The sequence below is a fragment of the Echinops telfairi genome, unplaced genomic scaffold (assembly GCF_000313985.2).
Source record: "Echinops telfairi isolate 266 unplaced genomic scaffold, ASM31398v2 ScPeMD7_7468;HRSCAF=8506_0, whole genome shotgun sequence".
In the NCBI taxonomy this organism is placed as follows: Eukaryota; Metazoa; Chordata; class Mammalia; order Afrosoricida; family Tenrecidae; genus Echinops; species Echinops telfairi.
This window is the reverse complement of record NW_022111369.1, coordinates 68942626-68965245: the sequence shown is the minus strand read 5'-3', so window position 1 is coordinate 68965245 and position 22620 is coordinate 68942626. Positions and strand designations below refer to the sequence as shown.

The 22620-nt window shown below is 37.2% G+C and overlaps 1 protein-coding gene across 1 annotated transcript in view; it reads right to left on the bottom strand.

Moving 5' to 3' along the window:
• Positions 1–22620, bottom strand: part of LOC101642363 (transmembrane protease serine 11C-like) — a 64488-nt gene that overhangs the window by 8549 nt on the left and 33319 nt on the right. Inside the window, exons 5-10 of the mRNA XM_013005605.2 lie at positions 19815–19882; positions 15589–15752; positions 8513–8551; positions 3766–3937; positions 2422–2685; positions 402–540 (exon numbers count right to left, since the gene is read on the bottom strand). Of these exons, the coding sequence (XP_012861059.2) occupies positions 402–540; positions 2422–2685; positions 3766–3937; positions 8513–8551; positions 15589–15752; positions 19815–19882 (846 nt within the window). The remainder of the gene's footprint in view (positions 1–401; positions 541–2421; positions 2686–3765; positions 3938–8512; positions 8552–15588; positions 15753–19814; positions 19883–22620) is intronic.

Here is a 22620-nt window from a genome sequence, read left to right as displayed (position 1 = left end):
ATAAGAGTTGTATGAGCCCCTAATAAAACGATTAAAAAAAAAAAAGAAAGCACCAGGATCATTTAGGTTTGGTGTTGGACTCAGATAAATATTTCATAGTGAAAGAAAGTCAAACAGATTAAGGTCACTAATATTCCATTTTAAAATTACTTATTTTAAATTGAGTCTCTTCTTCACTCTAAATCACAGCTTCTCATAACAGCAAGGATTATTAAGTTCCTTAGTAGTTTAATGAGACATTGTACTTATCAGTAGAATTTTAATTAGATACTTTTGCTATAAAATACTTAAGCCTTTAAAAAGATATCAATCCTTTGAGGAACTAGAAATATATATTTTTAATTGGACATTAAGAACCGTAATAATTTTTTTTTCCTCAAAAATGGAATTGGTAGATTTACCTGGCAGGCATCCACTTTTCCCTCCAGGTACCCAGCACACAGCATTCCAGGTGTGATGATACCACCATATACCTCTTGATTGTTACATGTCTTATTATCTATAATCTTCACTAATCCTTTTTGGAGTATATTAGGGCTTCTTCCTGACACAAGAAAATGAATAATGTTTGCTAATATCAAATACATTTTTCAGTTTAGGTGATTAGTGTTTATTTTTTTTCAAAATCAGTGTGAAGCACCCATTTTAGTCAAGCTTTTATATTCAAGTAATTGTTTAAAATGCCCATGGTGGGAAACCTGCACATGGTGTATGCATTCATATGTCAGGAGTTTACATGGTGTGTACATTCATATGTGGGGAGTTTTTTTCTTTTAAATTATTTTGGAATTTTATATTTATTTTATATGGGACTTTGAAAATAAAATGACAGATTAAAATTCCAGAAACATACATTTTATGATTGCTTTTAGATTTTCTGCTAATTTTGTTACTGTAATTCCAAATCTTTGAACTAATTTTTTAAAATGAAAATGACTATCAATAGTCACAAATCTTTACATTATTAGTGTCAGTAGGATGCATATGTTTGAAGAGTTTTTATGAAGTATCACCTCATCACTCAGGGCAATCCATTTCACTCCATCATAAATTGCAGTCTTTATTCTCATCGACACTACTCCTATATGCCCAAACCTTTGTAGCCCCTAGATAGCACCTATAGTTGATGAAGCCAAGACTTTTCCTGATTTGTGTGTCCAAGACACCTAGTACAGTACCTGCCACAAAGGTGGTACTCAAAATAAATCTTTACAGAATGAATAGTGAATGAAGGAGGTAGTGAAATGGAGGAAAATGAATTATTTGTCTTACTAATATATTCCTATAAAGCTTCCACTTTAAAGGGAAATTATGGTCAACAATTTCATAAAATGTGTATCTTTAATATGAATCTTATTGAAGATATTTTTAAAACCATTGTACATTTTCCTCTTTAAAATGACCCAGATGAAGTATTTTTGAGATTTGGTTGTGATTGGGGGCCTTTTTCATTATCTTCCAAAATTAGAATTATGCATTTGAATTATGGTGCTGGTGAGGAATACTGAAAGTGCCATGGGCTGCCAGAAGAACACATCTCTCTCGGAAGAAGTCCAGCCAGGGCTGCTTCTTAGAGGCAAGGATGGCAAGACTTAGCCTCAAGTGTTTTGGACATGCTGTCAGGAGAAACCAGTCCTGGAAAAAGACATCATACTTGGCAAAATGGAGAGCCGGTGAAAAAGAGGAAGGCTCACAGCAAGATGGACTGATACAGTGGCTATAACAATGGACTCAAGCACAAAAACAATTGTAAGGATGGTGCAGGATGGGGCAGTGTTTCCTTCTGTTGTCCGTAGGGTTGTTGTGGTGGTTAGATGATTTCATGTCAACTGGATACTCCGGGCTCGGGATGGAGTCAGTCCTGTCCCTCATGTCACAGCCCGATGCTGTTTCTTTGGGGTGTGACCTTCCCCTTTCTCTGACTCCCCCCTTTACCTTTCTGCCTGCTGGGTCTGCCTTGAGCTCAGAAACCTGCCAAAAGTCTTGTCATGTTTTCACTGACCTTGGGTTCACAGGACTCTGTACCCACCAGCCAGTGACCTTCCTTCGTTCTGCATCATTGCATGTGGCTTTTGTGGGCCTGAAGAGGGACTTATGGACTAGTATCATATGTATGGACTTGATTTGTATTGGGCTGGGATGATTTCCTAATATAGAATTATATTTTTATATAAAGCGCTTTCTTATACATATATGAGTGTCACTGGATTTGTTTCTCTAGTTTGCCTGACCTAACCTAATATAGAATTATATTTTTATATAAAGCGCTTTCTTATACATATGTGAGTGTCACTGGATTTGTTTCTCTAGTTTGCCTGACCTAACCTAATTGGTTGAAACGGATTGATGGCACCTAACATAAAAACCTAGCCTAACCTACCCTACCCTAACAACATCACAATATTGGAAAAGGTTACAAACTCACCATCAGATTTTAATGTTCCCCATCCAGTAACCACTGCTTCTGAATTAGGAGAGAACCTATAAGTAGCTTCTGGAAGACACGCTCTTCGGATGCTACTTGTGTACAATACTGGTGAAGACAGATGCACAACAGCAATGTCATAATCATGTGCAGGGTAGTGGTAGTTCTCGTGAATTACAATATCCTTGACACTTCGCTGGGTTTTTTGATCACTTAAAAGAAGGCCAAAACCAACATTCCATTCTTTTGGCTCATTGGCCCTACAGAAAATAGAGTTATGTATTAACAGTTCTGTATATTGAAGTCATATGAACCCAGCTTTTATTCTTTTTAAAATAAAAATATTTCCAATTCTCATAACTTAAAGCATACAAGAGTAAAGCTATATATATGAGGGTGAAAATAAAATGCTGATAACAAGAATGGATTTTAAACAATTTTGTGCTTTAGTGGATAACCACGGAAGCAATATTTTCCCTTGTTTTGTCCAGAAATAGATAACTGACAAACATAAATATGACACTACAAGAGAAAAAAATGTGGGTAAGGATACAGGACAAATTTTGCTCAAGTAAATACAGGAAGTAGTCTGAATTCTTTCAATAGCCATTAAAAACTATAAGTAGGAAGGTATGTCTGACTTTAATTATTTTAGTCAAGAATTTGTATATAAGTGCTCAAAAGGGTGCTGCAGTAACGTTAAAAAATTATCTAAAACAAGTGGCAAAATAAGTATTATTTTAGAGATCTAAACAAGCTTTAGAGGGACTCAAAACAAGCAAACCAAATGAAGAGTTAGACAAAATCAATAGAAATTAATGAAAAGAACAATCCAAATGAATATAAAATCTTAGTTGAAAAAACAAACTTTTTTTGCAATAATGTATAATTTAAAGAAATCATCATTTTCAATAGGACTAGCATATAAAGGAGAATGCAGGATGAATTAAAATATCTGATAGCCTGATGAATTTAAACAAATATAACAATCAGAGAGACATAGAACCCTTATGTTCAATTTGAGATTTCTAGTTTCTTAATACACTGTAGAAAATGTTCTCTATTCCACTCCCACCCCCACCTTGAGACATCTGGCAATGTCTGAAGACATTTGGTTGTCACAACCAAGGGGTCACTTGACAACTTCCCACAAAAAGTAATTATTTGGTTACAAATGTCTCATCAGAGGTTTTGAAATGTTGATTTAGTCTGCATCTGTTCTTTTACTGTTCATTCATTCAGTAATTCTGAGACTGCAGTTCACAATGTTCAACAGCTGGTGGTGTAGCTGAACCATATGTGTCACACATTTTGGGATCTGAGTGAAGACCAGGGTTTACCTTACGAAACAGTGCGCAGCAGTGACTAGCCAGCTGTTACTAATCAGGGTGGCTCCACACCGGTGGACCTTGCCCTGCTGAAGGCTAGCTTGCCAGGGCCACTCGCCTTCCTCGGCATCCTTGCCTCCTGCTATTTTGTTGCCAGAGGGAGTTATTGTGCGTTGTCCACAACCTGTTCAAAACAAGAGGTTCATTAGCATTGATATTACTTATGCTTATATTTTAAAAATAGGCAACTGTATATCCTGATAAATTATCAACTGAGGGAAAACTACTTGGGAAGTTAGAAATGACTGGTTGCTGACAAAATTCCCCAAGAAGGCATTAAAATATAGGCATGACTCAACTCAGCTGACTACCATTGAGTTGATGCCAACTCACAGTGACCCTATAGGACAGACTAACATCCTCTTTTCCTCCTCCTCCTCCTCACTCACATACATACAGACTCTCTGGGGCTGCGTGTTTTATCCATGATCATACTTGAGATAGGTGGAATTAAAGGTTTGAATGCAGAAGACAAATACATAACAAGTTGGTAAATTGCACAGGAAAATGATCCTTAATTAAAGGAGTAGTTAGGTATTGTAGAACTATGATTTCTTTGGAGACATTCTTAAGCAGATGTGACTGAATGTGAATTAATTATTGATAGGGAGATCTAGTAGACAAACAGTTGTTCAGATTCAAGTCAAATACATAGTACTTAGATAAAGGGAATGATAAAGATAGCCATTTTTCAGTGTTCCATGCTTTGAAAATTTACAACCTTGCTTAATATCTAATTCAATCCAGTGAAATTGCTGGACTTTTAGAAGCTTAGAAGAAAATCTTGAATAATGGTAAATAATAATAACCGCTATTATTCTCTCCTTTTCTCTTTACTATTTCATCTTTATTCAATTAAAACACCGAGTTGGTGCTATATGTAGTTTACTTGCTTATCATCCTCATAATACATATTACAGAGAACAGAGGACAAGGAATGAGCTCAATAGACACTTGTGGAAATAAAATCTATACTCTGTAAGCCAGGAGACACCTTAGAACAAAGATGACGCTTGACTGCAAAGCCATTTCCTGTAATGAGGTTCCAGCCATTGAGAGAGTGAAAAAACTTACAATAACAAATGAACAGGACATAAAGTGGTCACTCTCAATCAGGGAGGAGTTTGCCCATCCTTCCCCTGCCCCCAGAGACATTTAGCAGTGTCTGCAGACATTTTATGCTCATTCCACCTGAGGATATGCTATTGGTATTTAGTGGATAGAAATCAGGGACGGTCCTAACTGTCTTTCAATGCATAGGATATCATCTCCTCAACCCCCAACAACTATTTGCTCCCAAATGTCAGCTGTGTTAAAGTTGAGAAATACTGGATTTAAAAAAAGTCATATGTACCAAGAAAATAATATTTAAATAATTGGAAGGGTTAGCTGGTCAAGAGATGGTACCAATTGTATATGACTAGATAGATATATTTTGATGTATTATTTTCTGAGGATGGAAAAGTATTAGAAAAAGGGAGGATCATGTTCACTTTTGTATAGACCTTTCCTGGCCTACTGAAGTGCTTAAGTTTGTATATTGCTTTGAACTCTAGATTATTTTCTTGATATTTTTTAAAGGCATCCTATTCTTAAAAAATACTTTGCTGAATAGATGGAGGCTTTGCAATTGCTATGCTTGCAGGGGAGGACTCTCATGTTGACTCACAGAATGATGCTAGGAAGAGCAAGCAAATAATCCAACACCCCAAAGGTAGTGGTTCCTCCCTATCCTGCTTTTTTTCTGTTTGGACAACTCCTAAAGGAAGTTGGCTTTTATTCAGCTTCTTTCAGAGGACTATAAAAACAAAGCTGCTTCTTTGTGGGCTAGGAGAACCTCACCCTGAGACTCCACTTCCCTGTTTCAGCTCTTACTCAGATTTCAAGTCTAATTCTTACCCATGCATCATCTCCCATTCTGAGTTTTCATTTAGTCACGATGGCTGTGTCTGTTTTCAGCTATCATCTCTGAAATATCACCTCGTTATTACCTCTTAGGAGGCACATTTGCGCTTTTGTTATCAACAGTGGTGAGACAGTCAATTTTAAGGCTCCAAGGAACACAACGAAGAGTTGTTGACCAAGCCTTTGAAGACGACTGGAGAATTTATCAAATTCTTAGAACATCCCTACCCTTCCAGCTTTTACTCTAACACTTATCACTGTTCTTTAATAAACTATGTTATATACCAAACCTGTTTTATGAAAGCTTTCTTGTCTCACCACCTGTTTATTTAAAGGATGATCAGAATCCCACATAGGCCAAGGCACATTTAGGATATGGACTAGTATTCCTGGTGACTGACAGGCAGATAGGCTACTCTCTTTCTTACATGGCTTTTATTTCAGTCTTGACTCTTCTGCCTGGCAAATTCTCATTTGTGTATTACAATTGAATTGGTCCTCACATTTTTAATTGGAATAATGAAATTTAAAAATGTTTATCAAGTTTTCCGAGGGTTAGCCAATAAAAACCTACCAAGAGGAATATAATCTAATGCAACTTTGTGCGTAAGTTTTGCCCAAGTTGTTTAGAAATATCTATGTTTGTGAGTGAAAGACAGTAAGAGTTGTGTCACTGTCACCTGGCTCTGACAAGTGACTCTTTTAACCAGTTTACCCACTTAATCTCCGTGCCCAGATAAGAGCAACACTTCTCCGAACAGTCTGCTCCAACATCATTCATATTCTAGGAACTCTGGGGATCCCTTTGCCCTTGGCAGGAAGTTAGAGACTGGAAACAATGCCTCTATCTGCAAGGTAACAGCTTGCTTGGATGGAAGGCAGCTTTTTCTTTAAACATAACACTTGGGTTTTAGGATGAGAATTCTACAGTGAGTTCCTAGGCCTAGTGCTTTCATAGGTAAAACAGAAGACACAAACAGGTCCCATTTGCTGAGTGGGAGACAAAGGAGCCTGATGGAGTCCAGGGTTATGTTGAGCTGCTAACCCACCAGTTGCTGCTCAGGAGGAGGTAAGGCTTTCTGCTCCTGCAAAGATGTGCAGCCTGGCAACTCACAGGGGCAGTTCTACTCTGTCCTTTAAATTCCACCCTTTAAGGGTCAGAATTGACTCAATGGCAGAGAGTTTGGAGTTTGGTTATTATGAGCCATATATTCGTGTGAGTGCTTTACTTGTATTACCTTATTTCATCTTCACCATAATTTGGAATAGAGGCTTTGAGAAGTTAAATAAATTCTGTGCAAATCCATTCCATTAGGAATTGGTAGGTCTAGGGCAACATTTCATTTATACCTATTTTGGATTCTAAGATATTTTTCAATAAAATTTATATTGTTTTTGATAATATACACAGCAAAAACACAACACTAGGTCTCTACATCTATAATTTCATGACATTATCTATGTAATTCCAATTGTGTACCCATTCTCCCTCTCTTGTTCTTCATTGTCATAATCTCACTGTGCCCTAAGGTTTCTAGTCCATCTTTTTTGTTACTGTTGTCTATTTGATCCCATATAGATAGTTTTAAAAATGTTTAATACTCAAGACAGAACCTTACTACAATTAACCTGAAGAATTGTTTGGTGTTAGGAAGATTTCAGAGGATATCTTTGGCTTAAAGCTTAAAGTTTCAGGGGTTGATCCACGCCAGAAAAGTCTAGCGTTCATGGCTCCAGAAAGTCTAGAGTTCATGATCATTTGAAAATATGTTCAGCATTTCCTCTCTTTTTTAGGATTCTTCTATGAACTTGTTGATTAAAATGTTCGGTAATGGTAGCCTGTCCCTACCTAGTTCTTCTGGATCTCTTTGTCAAGGAGGGAGTTGTTCCTGGAGGCAGTTAGCCACACATTCCATATTCTCCTATTACTCCTGATTGTCCTTCTTCCTTTATAATTCCAGGAAAATTAGAAAACAATTGTTGCAGCTTATATGGCTGCTTGCAAGCTCTTAAAATCCCTAGAACTACCCCTCAAATTAGAGGGTAGAACAGAAGCACCAGATGCATTAGGCCAATTCACTAGTATGCCCATAAAATCATGACCCTAAACCTCCAAACCAAGAAACCAGATCCCTTGAGGTATTTATTTGGATAGAAGAAGCCTCAGCAGCTATTTTTATTTATTTATTTTGTTGCTGTGGAATGTGTATTTATCATGTAGCTTTTTCCAAATCAACTTTTACAGGCATACAATAATAAGTTGCTGTACAACTTTACTTTTAATCAATGTGATTTTTCCCATTACTCTTAACCCTCCTTGTTCACCTACTGTTCACTGTTGGTCACCACTAATAAATATTCTAAGTTCTTAATCATCATTGTGTTTTCCTCGCTCCCTGGGCCCATCAGCACTCACGGTGATAAGTAGATTCTGGCTCACAGCGACCTTTTAGGAGGATACAGTAAAACTCCACAAGGTTTCTGAGACTGCAAATTTATATTTGCCTGATCAGCTTGCTTCATTTTTCAGCTACAGAGAGGCTGTTGAATTTGAACTGCCTACCTTGAGGTTAGCAGCCCAATGCATAGCCCACAGTGCTACCAGGGTCCCTTTTATCCTGCCTATCATAGCACATACTAATTAGTTCTTTTTAAGTTCATGACATCAGTCAAGTTGGGGCCAACTCTAGGTAACTTCCTTTGTGTTTCTAAAAGCATAATTTACATTACAGTTAATAGGTATAGCCTTGACTTCCAAGTTTCACTAGTCAATAATTACTTTTGATGTACTTACAGGTATTGAGAAGATTTTCTGCTGCTGCCATTTCCATATCTAAAATTCAAGGGGAGAGAAAATGTAAACATTTAGCTTTTTGAACACATTTGACCTTATATATTAACTAACATGTGTTATTTTGTTAAGGTGCACATCATTATCCTGTATGTTTAATCATGTTATTTTATCTTGACTTTAATTTCTATGTTAGTATAGAGGATAATAAAATCTTAGTATTCATTCTTTTGTTCCACCATTATAAACTATCTGGGTTCTAGACAATACTGTAGTAAAAAAAAGTGATCATCCATTACAGTGAACCCTCGCCACTTCGTGCTTCGACTTCCGCGGCTTCACTCTATCACGGTTTTTGCGTAACAGCGCATGCTCTGTCATTACTTTCACTGATTGGCTCATACTGTACACGCTTGATGCCATAAATAATATAATAAATAATAAATGATCATTGTAACGTCCAAAATGTTTTACTGTATTTTCCCTTTTTCGTTTAATAAATTGGGTAATACGAGTGTAATGGTGACTAAAGGGTGTTTTTTCATGCCTTCTATGCTCTAACTACGAAAATATTTGATTTACAAATAAGGAATCTTACTTCGCGGAATTTCATTTATCACGGTAGGGTCTAGAACCGATTAACCGCGATAAACGAGGGTTCACTGTATATCTTGAATCCAAATCACCATCAAATGGAATATATCTGATACTTTTTATGATGTATCACTTCAAATATTTTTGGCTCATGTATTACCGTAGCCATTGCTGTGATCCTTTATCAAGTTTGGATCAGTTTTGCCCAGCGGTAACTTAGTAGATGTTCTTAAGTCAGCACCCAAGACATTTCAATTCCTGACAGAAGAAACCAACTGAACACTCTTGGATGCACAACCTGTAAACGTTGGGTTTAACATTGCTCAGGCCGTTAATCATCCATGTAAGAAGGGCGCTTATGGACAAACGTTTTTCTATTTGGTTGCTTAGGAAGACATTTCTGAGACACAATTCATAGGTCTCAGGGAATGGAGCAACAATTGCGCTTAGCAATGTCCATCTCTCCTACCCCATTTGTTCTTTCTCTCTTATCAACTACCAGGAAGCAAGCCATTGTTCTTGTATTTGGCTCTGTTGCTTAGAGGTCCAGGCTAAGACATTAAAACACTATATACCATACTAAATAACTCTGATAACCAGGAGAGTACATATGCTATTGTTATGTGCCATTACGTTGATTCTGACTCAGTCACTCATAGTATAACAGAACAAAACACTGCCTGATCCTGTACCAGCCTCCCAATCCTTCTTGTGTTTGAGTGTATTGTTTTAGCCACTGTGTCACTTCATCTGGTGAAGACTCTTCCTGTTTCCTTTAATCCTCTATTGCAACAAGCCTGGCGTCCTTCTTAAAATGGGCCCTTTTGATACTATATCCAAAGCAGCATGTGAAATCCAGTCTTTCCATCCTCTATTCTAAGGAGCATTTTGCTGTACTTCTGAGACAGATTTTCTTTTCTTCTGACAATCTATGGCATATTTAATATTCTGTGTTGACACCATAATTCAAAAGCACACATTTTCCTTCAGTTTTCCTTATTCATTGTTCAGCTTTTGCCTGCAGATAAGGCAATTCAAAATACCACAGCCTGGGTCAGGCTATACTTTAAACCTCAAAGTGACATCTATAATTTTTAAACATTTTAAAGAGGTCTTTTGCAGTAGATTTTTCTCAATGTAATAAATACATTATTTGGTTTCTTGATCGCTGCTTCTATGGGTGTTGATTGCGGATCCAAAGTAAAATGAAATCCTGACAACTTTGATATTTTTCCGTGTATCATGATGTTGCTTATTAATTTAGTTTTGAGGATTTTTATTTTCTTTACATTAAGGTATTTTAATCCATACCGAAGTCTATATCCTTTAATGTTCATCAGAAAGCACTTTCAGCAAGCAAGGTCCTGTCCTCTACACTTCACTGTTGCTAATGACCCTCCAATCTTTCTGCTGGGCTCCTCTTCATGCAGTCTAGTTTCTTGGATATCTTGCTCATCATGGGCTTATCAAATCCTTTGCAGCTGCCTTCCTTGGGGTAATTTTTGTTTGATATGAACTACAGAATTTAGTTTTGAGCTTGGTAAAATATATCAAACCACATGAACATTTAGGGAAAAAGTTAACTATTTCACCTCCTCTGGGAAAATGGTGAGTCTTACATTTTAAAAATGACTTAGAAATCCTACAATGATACAGACATTTTTTCTTTGAAGTTTCCTTTATTTGTACATGATTTGCTAAAAGGAATGATATTTGTTGAGCTGACTTAATTTAGTAGTAGTATTATCCCTCAGGAACTTAGCGATGAAGTGGTTAAATTTCTTAGTTGCTAATTAAAGAGTCAGTGGCTTCAACCTACCAGCAGCTCCAAGAGAGAACGAGGCGGTGGTCTGCTTTGTAAAGAGTAACTTGGAAACTCTAAGAGAGTTTCTACTACTCTGTTTTATATAGAGTCGACCTGAGTCAGAATCAACCCGATGACTGTGGTATATATACATATAATACCAGAGCTTAGTAGAATAACTCCCACTTTGGAAAGGTAGAAGACAGTGAAGCTACAATGAATGAGGAAGTGAATTAAGCTGTCACGACACTCTTTGAACTGAATCACTGCGGTGCCTCTTTGTATTTCTTTCCTTTTAGGCCCTTTGGTTATAGGCAAAAGCTAGAACTGCTACAGATTTATTTCTGGATCTAGGAATCAGCAAATGTAACCTAGGATACTCTGTTTAAAATGTTCCATCAAAAGGAAGAGACAAAAACAATGGTCCTCTCCCTGCCAAGGAGGTGGTATCAAAGGATAACAAGACAAAGCAGTTTAAAAACAGCTCAGCAAATACGGAGATTAGAAAGAAATCTCATACGTTAAGTGGCACTTTGAAGCTGGACTGTCTAGAGCTCATGACCATCATTTCACGTCCGCTGTCGCTCCTGTGCTCCCTGCCACCGTGTCCATGCCCACTCATCGAGAGGACTGTGTGGATGCTGACTGAAAAGGAAAACTCACTCGGAAATTAACTTCCAGTGAGTACTTTATTCCCTAAGAGAAGAAATTTATAATGAAACATATATTTACAATGAAAATGAAATTGTATGATTCTGAAGTATATGGAAGAAATCTACAGAAGCAGCATATTAATTAACTCATAATATCAATTCTATATAGACCAGCTGGGGTCCTTGGTTTTGGTTAAGTGTAAATTTACTAATTTACATGTGTCCAGATGCTAAAGCAGTTGATGAATTCTGTTTCTCAGATGGTATTCTTTTGGTATAGCATTAAAAATATATAGGAGTTCTTTTGTGGAATGCGTTTTATGGAATATTTAAACATATCTAAGTGGTAGATCTTTAAAAACTTTAAAACTATAATTGTACCTTGCTTTATTGAGCTAGGTAACTATAACAGAATTGTTTTACAATACAATCATCTTTCATCCTGGAGGCTTATTTACAATATTTTTTGTCAAAAAGTGCTACTCTGGAGATTCAATATGACTGCTTGCTTTAAATGGCAAAGGAAAAGAGCACAGACCTAGATTGTGGTTGAATAAAATCCGAATCACTCACTCACTATAGTTTTCATTAGTCATCTGGTTGCAGGTGGACATATATATATATATATATATATATATTTTCAGTTAGATTGGAAATTTCCTCTGTGGTCAGACATTACATAGCATTTACCATTGCTTAAAGTGATAATAGATTTAATTAAAAAATAAACTGACCATCCAGACTTTCATGGAAATAAGACTTCCTAAATAGGAAAATTTTAAATTCATATTAAAAGTAGGCACTTCATAGTAAAAGGATCTCTTTCGATATGTATGCCATTATACTTTGAAGCTAAAATGAATGAAAAAATAAACTAGTTGTATCTTCAGGTGTTAGATTTTAAGGTAGAACTGTGCTTAATTTTTTTAACCTTTAAGCAGATTTGAAATATTTGAAATTTAAGATACCTATTTTTGTTTGGATATTATGTACAAGTTGCATTAGGTAAATCTGGAGCCCAAGGCCTCTTTAGAGTATTGAAAAGCAAGGATGTTACATTGAGGACTAAGGTGTGCTTGATCCAAGCCATGGTATTCCCCATTGCATCCTATGCATATGAAAGTTGGACATTGAGTAAGGAAGACCAAAGAAGAATCGATGCATTTGAATTATGGTGCTGGTGAAGACTGTGGAGAGTACCATGTACTGTTAAAAAGGACAAACCAATCTGTCTTGGAAGACGTGTGGTCCTAATGCTCCTTAGAGGCAAGGATGGTGAGACTTCGCCTTACATACTTTGGATATTCTGTAAGGACGGACCGGTCCCTGGAGAAGGACATCATGGTTGGTAAAGTAGAGGAGCAGTGAAGGAAAGGAAGGCCCTCAAGGAGGTGGATTAGCGTCCTGGTGGCAACAATGAGCTCAAGCATTGGAGTAATTGTGAGGAGGGCGCAGCACCGTGCCGTGTTTCCTTCTGTCATGAGTCAGAACCAACTCCATGGCACCTAATAACAACAATATGTCTTGTATTTTAAGCTTTGAAAACTTAGCAGAAAGTTTTTGTAACGAGAGGACAAGCTGAGGGAAGGCTGGTGAGGGAACCCAACTTGTCATATCCATGTCCACAAGTACCAAGGTGAGGACTGAACATAAAATCTAATAGTAAGAAAAATAATGAAATTGAAGTCATCAGTATGCAAAAAAAATTCTGTAAACCATGACTAAGAAAATAATGTGCTGAGCAGTGTGCAGAGACATATAGCATGCATTTTTTTTTGCAACAAAAATATTTTAGTTGGTGCTTCTAGTGTAGTGTTATGTCCTCAGTATTTGATATTTATGGCGATGATAATCAAGTATATCATGCTGTGAGGTCAGTTTGTTTGGTAATATCATTTGCATTGTTTTTCTAGTTGTTAATTTTTATTTAAAGTTTGAATCACATGAACATTATCATATATATGTCTGTTTTGATTGTTAAACTGTAAAAAAGCTTGCGATCTAGTAAACATTTATATTATGAAACAATAAAGGTAAAATTGTGTTAGCTAAATTTAATTATTGAAATAATAATTTCCACTTTAAATGAATGTGATGTTTAAACATACCCATAAAGAAAGCAAGACAGAAAACAAGCCTGCTGTTGTTGAATTGATTCTGATTCATAGGTATCTTGAAGGTGGCAAACTTCCTCATCGGGCTTAAACCTATGTGGAAGCTGTCAGCCTACATGGAAGTAGACTGCCATATCTTTCTCCCGTGGAGCTGCTGGTGGGTTGGTACTGCTGGCAGCTGAACACTTCAGTCAATGGGTCACCAGGCTCAAGAATTAATAACAAAAATCAGCTGCCATGATGTTGACTCTGACTCACAGGATCCCTTGTTCAAGCAGAGCTGTGCACCACAGGGCTTCCAATGACTGATTTCCTAAAGGGGATCTCCAGGCCTTGCTTGGAGTTGATTCTGGGTGGATTTGAATCTTCAACTTCTTGGTTTGTAGCTTGCACTACCCAGGTGCTGGACTCAGTCATTCTGTGCAATTCATAGTACTGAAAATTGTCTAAGTCATGTGAAATATATATATATAAATACAAAGCATGTAGTATAATGAAAATGTATAATGCACATATAGGAAATCTTAGTGACTTTTTGTGCATACATTTTAGCATGTAAAAGAAATGGTGCCAAGACTCTATTAACAAATGAAAACGACAACAACAAGAAACCCTGACATATTTAACCTACTGAACTAACCAAACGGCATCAGAAGTTTGGGCTGTCCAATAAGATGTTCTGACATCAACTTTGTTTGCCTACATAAACTGACCTCAGATCTCCAAACCCATTTGTGAGGTGCTGAGTATTTTCAATCCATCTTTGTAAGAACTGCCTTAAACATGAGCCTCATGTCAGCTCATTTTGATGACTTTTGGGGGCAGTTAGCTTTTTGGCTGCTAGATTTAATCCTGCACCTGTGAACCTTCAGTAAGTGTTATAGGCAGTTAGCTTCTGATGTGGAGCGAGAGGTGAAGCTAAGGCAAGGTTAAGACAATACTAAACCATAGTCTTTACCTACCTATGTTACACGTGCTAGTCACTGTTCTTCAGACAGCTGTAGGATGGCCATACAAAAATAAAACTACTGGAAAAATGAAAGAGCTATATAAGACCACCCCCCACCCCCACCCCCAAAGGAACTTGACCCTCACATACTGCATTTGGAGGAATACTGCAAATATATATTTTTCACACTTGAGTTTATAGTTTTTTAAATAGATTAGCTCATAGAAATATAACTAGGTGACATCTTGTTTACAAATTGGAGGGGCGCTACCCCTTATCCCATTCACATGAGGTAACTTCCAGAATAAACTCTGAGAAGGAAAGTTCTAAAGGGAAGCACAACTTGATGCTTCTTATCCAGAAGGAGCATGTTCCAGTGTTCCAGTTTTGCTTTTGGATACTTTTGCTGTTCCATGCAAATGAACCCTTGCCCTACATTAAAAGAAAATTAAAGTATGAAAAGAAAGCCCTTTTAGACCTTCCGGTAAGGGTGGGGACACTTTTCTGGCCTTGGTTAAATTTGTTGAGGCAGAGAACCAGTAGCTCAGCTTAGCTGTGCCGGGTTTCTGTGTACGTACATTATTACCAAGATCAGAGAGGTTCCCATTATCCGGGGAACAAGGGGAGTGTGATCTTTGCTTTTTAGAAGGCATTTTTCACAATATTGTGATGGAGGGATGCAAAGTTCATGAAGGTCGATTAGGGAGTAAGGTACGCATCAATTTTGGAAATTTGGAGTCTGGATTCCTCTGTGGGAGGAATCAAGACCCATAGAATAAGTCATCTGAGTTCCTGGCTGCCCTGTTTTGTAAAGAAATGTTTATTTCGGACCCTGCTTTCTTTAACAGTGGTTAAAAGTAACTATCATTATGCACAAAACCCCAGAACATACATTCAAATTAAAAGATGAAGCTCATCCTGTACCATACATGACAAAAAGGCTTACCTGACATTTTTTTCCTTACCTGACATTTTAAATGAGGAAGGCTCTACACACAAAGACCCAGTGTCACTCTGTAGCTTTTGATATAAAATGGTTTCAATTTCATCCCAAAATTTTTCTGCATTGTTCTTAAAGTAGGATTTAAACTTCAGCACAGCATGCACTACGACTTTCCCTTTAGCTTGGCTGTAAAGAAAAACAGAAAAATAAGTTATGCTTTTATTCTTGTGCCTCCCTCACAGGGAAGTTATTGTAGCTTTCACGGATTGCAGCTCCTGGCAGCCTTTCCAGCCCCTCACAAGGAAAGGGAGCTGTCCTGCCATTTGAAGGACATGGTAGAGTAGAATAACGAGAGGTTGATTTTGATGTAGGAACTGGAGAACGGAGTTTGTTTTCTAGATCTGCCGTTTGCCAGCACAAGCTACTTGTATTCTTTATACCTAAGTTTTCTCATGTCAGTAAGGTGGATGGTAATATTTACCGGGCTATTGTAAACATCCTATAAAAGAATGATTTGAGAATCTCAGAGTGCTACGCAAAAAGTATCTATTAATAGCAATATATCCATGTGTTATAAATCCATTCTGGATTCTGCAGGAAGAACTCATGGGGAAAAAATGAAACATAATGGGTAAGATGAGAGAGTCATTCATTAATTTGACTTTCTTTTAGCTAAGACGTTCAGTTTGTAGTTATTCATCAGTTATCTCACATCTGTCAGAAATCATGGCCGAATATGGGAAAAACCTTAGACTGGATTTATTTTAATTTTTAATTCTGCCATAGAGATGCAAATATGTAAGGCAAAAAATTTAAAAGGGAGGAACTGCTACTTACCCAGGGGAATGTTTAGTCTGTTCTAACCTTTTCTTTTTTTAATCATTTTATTAGCATCTCTCCTTATTTGTACAATTGCCAATCCAAAACATCCCAGAGCTCTAGCTAACTCAGGAAAGACCTGAAAAATACCCATTTCCAAACCTTTATGACTTGATCCAAAAATAGAAAACAACAGAGAGATTTTCCAAGTGATTACAATCCCTTTTTGTTTCCATTTTTCCAGGATAAAAATGTGGATTAGTTAATTTCTAATATACCTTACTTAGCACTTACTTAGCAGATGTCATTCCTTTGGAAGGTATGAATGTGTTGTTTCAATTTTCTTTGTAAGCTATTGTAATTATATGTTAATTTTGCATTTTAATTTCTCTTTCTCCACTTTTATGTTTCCTACAGGTGCAATGTCAATTTTATCTGATCTGCAGATACAAACCCTTTATTTATTTTTGATGAGGATTACATGTTACTTTGTTTATTTTAAGGAATGACACGGAAATCACCCTGAACTTTTCTCCTGGGTCAAATAGCGTATAATCAAACTAAGTATAGACATATTGATTCTTAATCTGATGTCATTACGGTCATATGGACCTCTCTATTAACAAAAACATGAACTAAAATTGCTGAAATTTTATCTTTTCCTAACTCACAACACTTTTAATTTCTGTGAAAAAAAGTCTGTAATTTTTTGCCACAGGCAGTTTTTCTTTCCATTCCTCAGTTTCCCATTCATTCACTCATTCACTCACCTAACAGACATACATTGGTCCACAAAATATATCAGACACAGTTCTAGAGACCAGAATTCTATCAGCATATAACATAACAAATTCCCTGCTCTTATGCTACTTATATTCTAGTAGGAGGGACAGATAGAGATGAAAAGACAGACATGGCACCATCCTCAAGGCGAGCAGTCTGACAAGAATAGAGCAGTGATGGAAAAGTAGAGGTGGAAATGTTATTACACAAGGGTTTAGGGAAGGCCCCTTTGACGTGACCTAATGACAAGAAAAATGAGTCGTGCTAAGACCCAGGGAAGAACATTCCAGGAAAGAGGAGTTGCAAGTGCAAAATCTCTGTGTTGGGAAAAGTGTTACTAAAAAAACAGAAGATACATAAATGTAGGTAGAAAGTGGTAAGGGAAGTCAAGGGTACTGGATAAGACCAGAGAGGGACAGGGTCATGCGGACTATAGTAAAGACATTAGAATTTATGCAAGTCCTTCAGAGATCATTAACCAAAGAATTGGTGTGCTTTCCTAATTCACTTGGGTTGCTGTGCGAAGAATGGTTTATAGTGAGGACCAGAATGAAAGCTGGCTATCAGATCATAATAAATAATAATGAATAAATAAGAAAGAATTTGGGCTGGGGCATAGGAAAGTAAGTCAGAGGAAGTGGCAAGTGCTTACAGTCTCTGCATTCAATAGTTTGTTTCTTCTCATGATCGTTTCTATCACATTATCCAGAAAATTCCCCACATCAACCACTGGAGCCTAGTAGCAGAGTGGATTAAACAGTGGGCTGGTAATTGAAAGGTCAGCTGTTTGAACCCATGTGCTGCTGCTCCTCAGGAGAAGGATGAGGTCATTTGCCATTGTAAAGATTTATAGTTTTGGAAACACTGGCGAACAGTTTTACTGTGTCCAATAGGGTCACGGTGAGTCAACATATCAGCTAGTGATTTTGTCCCAAGAATGACTTACTTGGTTTACACAATTAAAAGTAGCAAGTCAGAATACTCCAAACTCACTCTCCTTGAGTCAATTCCAACTCATAGTTATAGAAATATGCCTGTGGGTTGGTTTCCAAGCCTTTTTATGGGAATAGAAAGCCTTTTCTTGATCCAGTGGAGTGGCTGGTGGTTCTGAACTGCTGACCTTGTGGTTAGCAGGCCAAAGTTTAAGCATGATGCTACCAGAGCTCCTTAAACAGTAGCAAGTAGCACTGTGGAATGCTGATTGACATGAAAATTTGAAGGCATAACAATTAATGGATCAAGTTTTTGGAAAATTATAGCTTGTCAATTATGGCGTTTTTAATTTCTTGGTCTGCCTTAGTTATCTAGTACCGTAATATAGATCCACCACTTTTCTGTTAGTTTGTCATGTTGTGGTGGCTTGTGTGTTGCTATGATGATGGAATGATTTCACTGATATTTCAAATACCAACAGGGTCACCCTAAGTGAATAGGTTTCAGCAAAGCTTCCAGACTAAGAACAGACTACGAAGAAGGGATAGCCTGTCCACTCATGAGGAATTAATTATGGAAAACACCTGGATAACATCAAAATTCATATAATGCCACGAATAGAAGAAGAACATTGTTAGAGACAGTGACTGAAGATGAGCCTCTTAGTCTGATGATGCCTCCTTGGGGGTGTGGCTTAGGAGAGAGACTGGGAACCATTCCTCTCTCTGGTCCTTTGCCTTCCTGCCTGCTGGGACTCTGGGTCTGTATCTAAGTGCAGCTCCATGGGGGCTGCTGGCCCTGGGAGCCACCACTGAGCTGTTGGTGTTTTTCCATGTTCCCACCAACTTTGGATCCATGAGACTCTGCACCCACCAGCCTGTGATGTCTTTGTATCTGACTTCACTTTCCTGAGTTACAGGCCTGCAGCTATGTGAGTCTGAGGAGGCTGTAGGGTAACATTGAACCTATGGATTTAAAATGGATGAGGCTGTGATGTTTTCTTGATAAAAAATTACTTCTTGACATAAAGTTCTTTCTCTTTCTTATACATATATGAGTTTCACTGGCTTTGTTTCTCTAGACAATCAGCCTCACACAAGTAAGAAAGACCAAAGAAGAATTGATGGATTTAAATTATGGTGCTGGCAAAGAATATTGAAAGTACAATGAACTACTGCCAAAAGAATCAACAAATCTGTCTTGGAAGAAGTATAACCAGAATACTCCTTAGAGGCAGAATGCTCCTTATTGCCAGATCTTTTGCCTTTTAACAGAACTCAAAGTTTCTGTTTTTAATGCAAATTTCATCAACTTTTATATTTATCCCATTTTTCAAATATTTATACAAGTCATTCCTGGGCCACACATTCTGCAAATAGAATATCTTAGCTATCTTTTTCTTACTTTGAGCTGATCTGATTTTGGAGGTTTTTAAAAAAAAAAACGTTCTGCCCTGCAATAAAAACAAATCCCATCATCCATTTTTCTTCACCTTGATTGGCCTGTGTACTTGGTTCTGATTTGATAATTTTCTAATAACAGCTCGAATACTTTCTTTCATACACCCTGGAAATGCCAGATCATTTGAAACAAAAAATGTAAAATTATTTCAACTTTTTAATTATATATCAAGCAAAATATATTCTGTTGAATATGAGATGGGGAGGTGAAGGACCCTTTTCCAACTCTGTGCCTCTTAGGCATTTTACATACCTTGCTTGGACAATGTGAGATTTGACATACTGTCTTCTGAGTTTGGACTCATGAAATGTTTCATTTACCTGTTAAACATAAAATAGATATTGTTACATTTTCTTTATAGCTTTTACTTTAAAAACCACATTTACACAAAACAAGTAGAATTTTATAATGATTCCCATTTACATTGTTCAGCTTCACCAGCTGTCCATAGATGGCCAATGTATATTATTTTGCTTTTTAACTCATTTCCCACCCTGCCATATTATTTTAGAGCAAATAATTTAATTCATATACATTTATTCATAATATACCAGTGCGTATGTATATTATCTAACTGTCTGTCTCACAGAAGTCAGAGATAGTCCAGTGACAGGATTTCCATCTTTTGTGTAGGAGGTCTGGGTTCAATTAATGGCCAATGCATCTCAAGCACAAGCACCATGCATCAGTGGAGGCCTATGTGCTGCTATAATGCTAAGCAGGTTTCAGCAGAGCTTTCAGATTAAGACAGACTAGGAAGAAAGGCCTAAAGGTCTACTTCTGGAAATTTCACCAGTGATATTTTTGTATAAGAGTTCCAGTTGACTTGATGGCAGCTAACAACAATCAGTGGAGGGATATTTTTAAATGTAATCACAATGCCATTATGAGGTAAATAAAATTATTCCTCAATATTATTGATATTTCAGCCTAGGAAAATCTCTGGAACAGTTCTACAGGGTTGTTATGAGTTGGAATCAACATAACAACACACAAAAACAATCAAGCATGGTGTTCAAGTTTCCCTAACCATGACTCATAAAAGAAAAGAAAAATGCAATGTGTATTATTGTGTACATTGTGAGAATTATCTGTATGTTAAGTCATTTTCAGTAAAATATCTGTGGTCGTTACATAATCTGGTGTCAATTTTGGACTTGAGAGGATTAAAAGTCAAGGAGTGGAGTCTTGTCTATCAGTCGGGTCATAGCCAATGAAGCCTCTGGGTGGGCATGGCCTTCCCCTGAGGATTCTGGGAATTTCTGAATTTCCCCCTTGGAGGAAGGAGACTTTCTCTCTCGGCTCACTCCTTGAGAGTCACTCTACTGACAAGACACATGGCACTACGCTGATAGACCACGGGCCCTGGGAACTGGAGAAGCCACATGGAGACCCCTGCCAGCACTGAAATGCTTACAATGCTACTGGATCTACAAGACTTCCCACCCACTGTCCTCTGATCATCCTGCATTCAGTGTCATTGCATGTGTTTCATGAGTATGAGGACTTTATAGATTGGTATTAGACATATGGGCTAATGTCAGACTTATGGACTTGATCTGGACTGGACTGGGATGTTTTTTCAATATTAAATTGCTCTGGTGTATAAACTTCTTTCTTATACACATATGAGTCTCCCTGGATTTGTTTCTCTAGTCTACCCAGACTAATACAGTATTCTTAGGAAAAATTAAACTATGTAGTTATATGAGATGAAAAATTTGCTTCCATTAATTTTTTTTACATTATCCAGGAACCCCAGAGTGGAAGATAAGTGAAGAGAAGTAATGTTTTGATTTAGAGATTAATTGTTATTATTTTCTAAATAATTGTTGTTAGATGCTCTCAAGTTGGTTCCAACTCATACTGACGCTACACATAACAAATGAAACACTGCCCAGTCTCATGCCATTCTCACATCTGTTGTTATCTTTGAACCCATGTCACACCCACTATGTCAATCCCTCATGTCGAAGGTCTTCCTCTATTTTGCTGCCCCTCCACTTTACTAAGCATGATGTCCTTTGCAGGGACTGGTCTCATCTGATAACATGTGCAGAGAAAATATCAGTAATGAAAATCAAAGGACAATTAGAAACAATTAACCCAATGGACTAATGGATTGTGTGGGTATCAGTTCCACAACCCTGAAACTAGAAGAATTAGGTTGTGCCCAGCTACAACTCCCAACCCTCTGAAAGAGATCACATTAGATGATACTGGACAGAATGAGAGATTGTGGAAAAGGATGTGGAACAAAACTTAGAAATCAAAAAAGAGACTGATCTGTTCTGTAAACCTTCATGTAATTCAAAATATATATATACACATTCATACACACACAGTAAGGTCTCTTTTGGCCTATCTAAGCTACACTAAGCCCATTGTCATCAGATTGATTTCTACTCATGGAAACCCTTTGTGTTATTTATTTATTCATAATATGGAGTATAGAACTTCCATGTGTTAGTTTTTATGGAAGCACCTTACCAGGGCTTTCTTCCATGGTACTACTTGGTGGACTTGAACTGCCCATCTTAAGATTAGTTCTTATTAGGTGCTGTTGAGTCAGCTCCAACCCCTTAGTATCCTTATGTGCAAAAGAACAAAATACAGCCTAGTTTTGTCCGTTATAGTTTGTAAATAGTGATCAGTTTCCCTTATTCTTTTTCGGATTACTTCAATTTCTTATCACAGTTGATGCACTTATAGTAGAATGTTTGATCAGTTCTTTAATTGATTTACTGACCTATACTTATATGTGGGTGTCAATAGTAAATATTATGATGGAAGAGTTGGGTGGTTCTGGACAGTGTATGAGGGATGTCCTGTATTTAGAGATCTTCAGATAACAAGGAACTGGCAATAGCAAATGAGAAGAGAAATAAAATGTGGAGAGCTATCTTGGAAATCAAATAAAAGTAGTGGTGAGAAGTTTAAATAAAAAGTAAGTGTGGTGAAGAAGGCTGATGGTGCCCGGCTATCGAGACCTATAGTGTCTGGGGACTTAAAGGCTTGAAAGTAAACAAGCGGCCATCTAGCCCAGAAGCAACAAAGC